Below are 9320 nucleotides of genomic sequence, written 5' to 3' on the forward strand. Positions count from 1 at the left end.
CTTTGAACAAAAAACTCCTTTCAAATTTCAATAAACACAATTTCTATTAGCAGTATGTTTTGCAATGGTGATAAATAAGCATCAATGCAGTCACAAAACATAGTAGGTTTATTTTGAATCAACAGTTTTACGCATGATCAAATGGACGTAGCATCGTCGAGGGTAAAAATTAGAGACCAGCCCAAACTTTTAAATTTTGATAAGAACAATAAGGTTATCAATAGAACTACAAATGTTGTATACAATGAGGTATTCAGGAAGCAATAACTTATATACTGATGTTACTTTTATAAATTAAATTTTAAAGTCGTACGGGCTATTTGTTCACGTTTAGTTGTAAATTGGTCATAATCAACAAACTTGTGAATTCTAAATTTGTGTTAATAATGTAATATGCATTGATACAGTTCAGTATAACACTGGTATTTACCCAAATTTATGCCTTCGAAACTGGTATTGTACCATACCAAGTATTTTAGGTACTGATACTTATATTTGGGTACTTTCAGTACCAATATTGAGCTCATCAATATTGATATGTTATATATATTTGTTAGACATCTTTTAATTTTTTTTTTATTAAATCCCGAGTAGTATGATAGTTTAACTTATTTAATATTAATAAATAAAAAAAAATTCTTTGTGCTACATGACATCTAATTGTATCATATTTGTGTTACTTGATAAGTTTTTTGTTCAATCATTAAAAACCATTTTTTTAATTAAAAAAATCGGAGATCATGCTTTTATTTCAGTTATGGTTCTTAGAAATGTGAATAAAAAATTTGGTCTATGTAATGAAAGAAGACTACATGTAAAATAACTTTTTAATCATCTTATCGAAAGTCATTTATGAAGATGGTAAACTTTTAAACAACACTACATGTAAAATGAGTTTTTAATCGTGTTATGGTCAGCTGTATATGCTGCAGTACCCAAAGTTAAAACAGAGACAAATTGGAAATACTATTTTTAAAGAAAATGGTAAACTATCAAATAAGACAACAAATGTTATATATAAGTATATAAAGAAACTTTAAAAGATTTATGATAACTTCATTATGTAATTCTTTTTTATATTTTGTAATTTGTAATTTATTTGACTTTATAAATTTACTTTTATTATCATTCTTTAAAATAATTAAATTATTATTTATTTAACCCGTGTATCACACGGAAACTAACCTAGCAAAACATAAACAAATACAATAATCATATAACCTGTTCAATTTAAATTTTAAAGAGGACGAAATAATTTTAAAAAAGAATTGTTACTGTATTATTTATTCCATTTTATGTTTGCCGTAAATTTAACATGGTAACATAATAACATTAATATATATATATATGATCAGGATCATGAGAGAACCTTTTTGAAATTGAGAACTATGAGAACCATTTTGAATTAAAAAAACCCAAAAATCAAAAAAAAATCATAAAATAAAAAAAACACAAAAATCAAAAAAGTAAAAAAACCAAAATTCTTATTTTATCGTCCCGGTTTCATTAAAAAAAACTCGGTTTAGCTAAATTATATACACATATGTATACTATATACATATATGTACATTTACATGATTTTTTTGTACACATGTGTATAATTTAAGATAAATGATACTGTATATATGCGTATATTACCTAAGTAAAGATTATATAAAACTATACATATGCGTATAATACGACGTTTTTTTTAATTTTTTTTATTTTTTTCATTTTTTTTATTTTTTTAATGAAATCGGAATGAAATATAAGAATTTGGTTTTTTTACTTTATAAAATTTTTTATTATTTTTTGTTTTATGATTTTTTTAAATATTTTTTAAAGGTGTTTTTAGTGGTCTAAAATGGTTCTCAAAGTTCTCAATTTGCAAAGGGTTCTCTTAGGATCCTTACCTTATATATATATATATATATATATATATATATATATATATAGAGAGAGAGAGAGAGAGAGAGAGAGGGTTAACGTACAATAATAGGTTATCGTACATTAGGTACGCGAGACCCTGCACCACCAGATCCTAATTGCAATTAAAACTACGCGGTGGCATAATTGTAATTAAATCAAAAAAATACTTCTCGCACAACAGATCGTCATTTGCTGCAAGCCTTCAACCATAATCAATCATCCACAAAACTAAAGCATAATCAAAATCGATAAACCCATTATCGCTATAGTTTAATAATCTTTAAATTGATAAAAAAATTGTTGATTTAATCAATAAAATTGATGTGTATGAGGCTTTAGAAACATCAATCGATTATGAAATTGCATAATAATACACTTAATTGAGCTATAATTAGGGTTCATGTTTAAATGTTCCGCACAAAAACTTTAAACGTTCTGGACTTTTTGTACATAACTTCTAAAATTTTTGTACAGAACTTCTAAATTTTTTGTCTAGAACTTCTAAAGTAAAAAAGTTTAGACCAAAATGAAGAAAAAGTTTAAACGTTCTGACCAAAAATGAACAAAAAGTTTAAACGTTTAATTAATACGTTCTGATCAAAACTACAAATTTAAATGTTCTGACCAAAACGAACACCTTTAAACGTTCCAGTTTAGATGTTGTGTACCAAAACTATAGAAGTTCTAACAAAAGGTTTAGAAGTTCTATACAAAAACTTTAGAAGTTCTATACAAAAACTTTATACGTTCTATTTAAACGTATTATACGTTCTGTTTAAATGTTCAGAACAAAAATCAATTAAACTTTAAAAGTTCAGTACAAAAAGTTTATACGTTCTGTTTATACGTTTTAGGTTAATGTTAATACGTTCAATGTTAAAACCCAGAACTCAAACTCAAAATTGATAACTGAAACTTCAAATTGATGATTAATTGGATCAATTTCAAAGTTTAATTGATCATTTAGTTCATCAATTTCAATTTCAATTGATCAATTTGATAAACTAACCTGTGAACAACTCGTGACGGAGGAAGATGGAGTTCACGACGGTAACGTCGATGGTCGCGACGGTGGATACAATCGTTGACGGTGACGAATTGATGAACGGTGATAGTGAAGGCGTATGGAATCGATGGGAGCAGTGGATCATAGTTGATGAAATTTACAATATTGCCATCGCGTGATTTTGAAATCAACATTGTAGGAACTCGCATACATATGTACGATTAGGGATTATTGTATTGGATCTTTCATCTATATATATAGATTCACAAGTACAAAAATCATCATATAAGGCGGTCCAAAAAAGAATTTAAGGCGGTTTAGAATAACACCGCCATAGTTGAAAACATTTATAACGGTTTGAAAAAAGAGCGTTATATTTGATATTTAACATTTGACTTTTCAATTTAATTAATTTTGCTGAACCGCCATTTTTAATACCTTGAGATTTAATTAATTTGTAACCGCCTTTTTTAATTACTTTGTGATTTAACCGTGATATTTGATCGGTAAACCTACCATATTAAGTTTGTTTTAAACCGACATATATATTTATATATATTCTTTCTCTACAATAATTAAATACATATCATAATTAAATGATAACAAAGAACTATAAGTAACGTATATCCTTTTTAGAATTTTAAATTCAAACGATAATTGAAGAAGGATAATTTAAAATTTAAAAAGTACACATATATCTTGTTTAATTGAAGTATATATGTGGCTCAATTTTGGTTCCATTCATTCTGCAAATCAAAGTTAAAGTTTTACAAATTCAAGGTATGTTATTTCATTCAAAATAATATTTCATTAGTTTTTTTATTCAACTAAAGGTAGTAACATGAATCATCTTTGAATGTTCATTCAAAGTAGTATAGTATTTCATTAGCTTTTATCCAATAAAAGGTCGTAACATGAATCACCTTTTCGGTACAAGTACCGATTGATGCCGGTACCAAATTCGGTACCGAATCACTATCAAGTTTTGAGTCTTCGATATTGTACTGGGATTTGATACGGTACCGGTGTTTCTCAAATTTTACATGAAATACATGTCCCATCCTAGTCAACTAGGTAATATTCTTTTGTTAAATATTCTCTTTTGAGTAAACTCAAATACTTTGTTAAAATAATTGATACGGATGTTTGTTTTCATTTATGATATATATTAATGTGATGATATTTGTTTTAGGATTGAATAAGAAAACCGAGTAATAAATTAATAATGACTTTTTAAGGGTCATTTAGGTTAATTTAAATGAAGATGTACGAACTTATTATAATTTTTAATTAATCTAGTAACTTATTATTATTATTATTATTATTATTATATATATACACGCGTGCACACACACACACATATATATATATATATATAAAGTTGTACGAACTTATTATAATTTTTAATTAATCTAGTAATTTATTATTATTATATATATACACGTGTGCACATATATATATATATATATATATATATATATATGTGTGTGTGTGTGTGTGTGTGTGTGTTTTCAGATAATGGTTAAAATAAAAAGACATAGTTTTGTAGGAAGAGTAGGAATAACTTAAAATTTAGAGGTAGGAAACTATTTAGCCTAAGTCCTTGATCCTAGGAAACTATTTGGTATTTTAAAAACTACCAATCTCAACCACTAGATCATAAATCCAAAGATTTAGATTCATTCTTACTCTTCCTATAAAACTATTTCTTTTTATTATAACCCACCCCTGTGTTTTCATATTGATTTAGATTTGTAACCGTATGCAATTATTTTGGATTGTCTGTGTCCGAGGTAGTGCTTTTTGATTGTTCTATCTTAGAATATATATATATATATGTTTGTGTGTGTGTGTGTTTTAACGGTTTGATTGTTAAAAAAAACAATAAATTTCTTTTTACCCTATCGAGCTTGCTATTTATAAGTAAACTCAAGAAGTTAAAGGGAAACGTTGCTAGTTTTTTTTAAACAATCAACTCGGTAAACTGTATCTATCTGAGATAATACAATAGAAAAAGTGGGTTGACATCCACCACCACAGGTTAATTTCTGTTTATTTATTTACATCATATATACTATTTTAGTTCATATATGGTTATGTTTATTTATTCATTTCAGATTGATCGTAAAAGTTGGATGTACGGAATTAGGCATACTGACCCAAGATTTGTGATCGGCATGGAAACTTTTCTTAAGGTTGCTCAAGAGGATCGTGTAAAAAAAGGGAAAAGGACAATTTCATGTCCTTACGGAATGCAAAACTTTTACTGAATTCAAGGATATAAAGCAAATAGAGTATCATCTGTTGAAAAGGGGATTCATGTTCAATTATACTTGTTGGTCAAAACATGGGGAATCACTTGCTAGTCAAAGCACAACATCGATAGATTTAAACACTAATTATAATGACGCGAACAATGCTCTGCACGTTACTGATGATAATGACAATTCAAACGAGGGCAATGATAATTTAAACGAGGTCAATGATAATTTAAATGACATGTGCAATGATTTGGAAACTAATACCTACGACAATGAAATGAAAAAACTACAACAGATATTTGCCGACGCGGAAAAACCGTTATACAATGGTTGTAAAAATTTTTCTAAACTTAGCGCCGTGTTGAAACTCTTAAACTTAAAGACAAACTACAGTTGGAGCTATAAGAGTTTTACATGTCTATTAGAACTATTGCATGACATGCTGCCCGAAGACAACGAGTTACCTATATCCATATACCAAGCTAAGAAATTGATCTGCCCAACGGAATTAGAGGTTCAAAGAATACATGCATGTCCGAATGACTGTATGTTGTATAGAAATCAGTTTGCAAACGCTCATACGTGCTTTACATGTGGTGAATTGAGGTACAAGCGTAAAAATGAAAATGATGAATATGATGATGATGTGACAAAAAACGGGCCACCAGCTAAAGTATTGTGGTATTTCCCCATTATACCGAGACTAAAGCGTCTATTTGCAAATCCTAAAGAGTCAAAGTTGTTGCGTTGGCATTCTGATGAGTGTAAAGATGATGGAAAGTTGAGGCATGTGGCGGATTCACCTCAGTGGAGAAACTTTGATTATGATTATCCAGATTTTGGTAACGAGGCTAGAAATATACGATTTGGTCTTAGTTCCGATGGTATCAATCCTTTCAGAGACATGAGTAGTCATCATAGTACTTGGCCGGTTCTTCTATCGATCTATAACCTTCCTCCATGGTTATGCATGAAAAGAAAATACATAATGTTGTCATTATTAATTCAGGGTCCTTAACAACCTGGTAATGACATCGATGTTTATTTATCTCCTTTGATTGATGATCTTAAAACCCTATGGAGTCAAGGTGTAGACGTGTATGATGCTTATGAAAAGGCGAACTTTAAGTTGTGAGCCATGCTTTTTTGCACCATAAGTGATTTCCCAGCATATGCCAATTTGTCAGGATATAGTACGAAAGGGAAACAAGCTTGTACTGTATGTGAAGACAAAACAAGCTCTATAAGATTAAAACATTGCAAAAAAATGTGTATATGGGACATCGACGATTTCTTCCTTGAAATCACCGTTATCGAACACTTTCAAAAGAATTTGACGGAAACGTTGAGCTTGAAAGAGCTAGGAAAGATTTTGATGCGTATTTGAAAGTAGAAAATATGAATACTATTCTTGGAAAAAGAAGTCGTACTGAGAAAGTAGACAATTGGAGAAAGAGGTCCATATTTTGGGATTTACCTTACTGGAAAAGTTTGGAAGTTCGGCATTGTCTGGATGTTATGCATATCGAGAAAAATATATGTGAAAGTTTGTTGGGTTTATTGTTAGACATTCCTGGAAAAACCAAAGATGAGATTAAAGTTAGTAAAGATATGAAAAAATGGGAATACGTCCAGAGCTTGCCCCATTTGAGAGAGCCAAAAGTATCTATCTTCCACCAGCATGCCATACGATGTCAAAAGAAGAGAAAATAAAGTTTTGTCAATGTTTGCACGATATTAAAGTTCCATCTAGTTATTCAGCAAACATTAAAAGGCTGGTGTCAGTGAAAGATCGTAAGTTGCTTGGTATGAAATCTCATGATTGTCATGTTTTGATGACACACATGATTCCTATTGCAATTCGTGGATTGCTACCTGAGGAAGTCCGACATACAATCACTGAACTTTGTTTGTTTTTCAACACGATTCACTCAAAGGTTATTGATCCAGAAGACTTAGATAAGTTGGAGAAGGGTATTTATATTACCCTTTGTGAACTAGAGATGTACTTTCCACCATCCTTTTTTGATATAATGGTCCATTTAGTATCTCATATCGTAAAAGAGATAAAGTCTTGTGGTCCAGTATTCCTATGATACATGCACCCCTTTGAAAGATATATGGGCGTGCTAAAAGGTTATGTGAGAAACCGTAATCGACCAGAGGGTAGCATTGTTCAAGGGTATACTTCTGAAGAGGCGACCGAATTCTGCACAGGTATTGATATCACAACATTTATAATATAATGGATTTCCTTGATTATAAATATCATTGTAATTCTTGATTTATATACAGGTTATATGGAAGGGGTTAAAAGTATTGGTGTTCATAAATCACGTCATTCAGGTCGACTTGCAGGTAAGGGAGGAGTTGGTAAGAAATTAATCAGTCCGTCGTCTGATGAGCTACAAATTGCCCATTTTGCTGTTCTACAACATATGACATGTATTGATCCGTATGTTAATGAACACAAGGAAATATTACGATCGACACATTTGCACAAGTCAGACAATTGGTATATCAAACAACATAGGCAATCGTTTTCAGAATGGTTGAAGAAAAAGGTGGAAGAAACTTATTGTGAACCAAACTTTGATAAAATTGTGGAGCAGTTAGCGAAGGGGCCAGATTTTAGAGTTAAATCTTACCAAGGGTATGATATTAACGGTTATACACTTTACACTAAAAATCAAGATGATAAAAGTGCAACGCAAAATAGCAGAGTTACACAAATTGCCTCAAGTACTACGGTTGACAAAATGATAATCGCCAAAGAATCATATTACAGTGTCATACAAGAAATTTGGGAGTTGTCGTATTCTTCAATCAAAATACCTTTGTTTAGATGTAAGTGGGTTAATAATCATAACGGTGTTAAAGTTGACAAACATGGTTTTACACTTGTCGACCTTACAACGGATGGTTATAAATCTGAACCATTCATTCTCGCAACTCATGCCACACAAGTTTGTCAAAGACCCAAGCAAACCAAGATACCATATAGCATTGCAAGGCAAGCGATGTATTCTTGGTGTTGATGATGTTAATGATGAGGAAGAATACGACCAGTTTGACGAATTACCCCCCTTTTCAGTTGGTACTCAACCGGATAATGACTTTACCACACTTGGCACCTCATATTTACGAACGGATCACAACGATGGGATACATATTGATAAAGCAGTCTAAACAAAATAATAAAGGTTTGATATAATTATATGCTTATATATTCTTTCTCTATAAACAACTAAATTAAAGTAGATTTACTAATAGAAATTTAATTTGATTTTTTTTTGCAGAGATCACATTGATAGCATACATATGTTGTTTTATTTAAGGGATTTATTTCGTTTCTATTAATCTTGTACATTTTATTAATTCAGTTATATTTAACTATTTTATTTTATTCTGTTTATGAAGTTTATGCATTAAAACATATAATACAAATAACATAAAGGTAAAAAAGAATCAAACTTTCCTTAAAAAAACTTGCACGCCATGAACACGAATGGACGTGAACCCTATGGATATCGATGGTACTGTAACTAAACACCACAAATTGCCGAAGGGGTGCAAATGAGACGAGCTTGACTAGGCTTGAGCTTGGCTCGTTCAACTTACACAGAGCTTAAGCTCGTGATTAGCTAGAATCCGTCTCTATTTCTAAAGCTCGAGCTCGGTTCATAAGTTAGTTTTTAAGCTAGATCTTGGCTTGGACTCGGCTCATTTATTATTTATTAATTAATTATTTTTTATGTATTTAAAGTTATTATTTTACGGAGTACTTTTTTTCATTATTATATATATTAAACACAAAAAGAGGCGCAACATAATATTGAATTTCATAATTAAACTCTATCTATCAACAAAGCTAGAAACACCTAATACAACCACCAAAAACAAACACACCCAACGTAAGCTACTACATTACAAACGAAATGTACACCAATCCTCCCATGAAAACCCGAACCTTTTCGACCTGTTCTTTATCCAAAGAAAACCGAGCACTTTTATCTCTTCCATCAAATTTTTTAATTGGATAGAAGTCCCTTTGTGAACCAAGGCATTTCGTTTCTTCCAGATACACCACAACGTAACTAAGCAAACCGCATGGAACATTTTGGTCTTATCTTTATGAAACGAAA

At 30.4% G+C, this 9320-nt stretch overlaps 1 protein-coding gene across 1 annotated transcript; it reads left to right on the plus strand.

The window, feature by feature from the left end:
* The first annotated feature begins 2943 nt into the window (after positions 1 to 2943).
* LOC143597483 (uncharacterized) lies at positions 2944 to 6193 on the plus strand. The gene is made up of 3 exons (XM_077075976.1): positions 2944 to 3030; positions 5032 to 5127; positions 5192 to 6193. Exons 1-3 carry the CDS (start codon positions 2944 to 2946, stop codon positions 6191 to 6193), a joined length of 1185 nt encoding a protein of 394 aa, XP_076932091.1.
* Positions 6194 to 9320: the final 3127 nt, after the last annotated feature.

Source organism: Bidens hawaiensis, unplaced genomic scaffold (assembly GCF_021521415.1).
Source record: "Bidens hawaiensis isolate Kalapana, Puna unplaced genomic scaffold, B.hawaiensis_p1.1 tig00048359_1, whole genome shotgun sequence".
Lineage (NCBI taxonomy): Eukaryota > Viridiplantae > Streptophyta > Magnoliopsida > Asterales > Asteraceae > Bidens > Bidens hawaiensis.

What these genes read in the sequence shown, in the direction of transcription:
- LOC143597483 (XM_077075976.1), top strand. Translation starts at nt 2,944, where the DNA reads ATGGAGTTCACGACGGTAACGTCGATGGTCGCGACGGTGGATACAATC. An exon ending in TGAACGGTGATAGTGAAGGC is followed by an intron (nt 3,031 to 5,031) that starts GTATGGAATCGA and finishes TATTCATTTCAG; the next exon opens with ATTGATCGTAAAAGTTGGAT. An exon ending in AGGTTGCTCAAGAGGATCGT is followed by an intron (nt 5,128 to 5,191) that starts GTAAAAAAAGGG and finishes ACTGAATTCAAG; the next exon opens with GATATAAAGCAAATAGAGTA.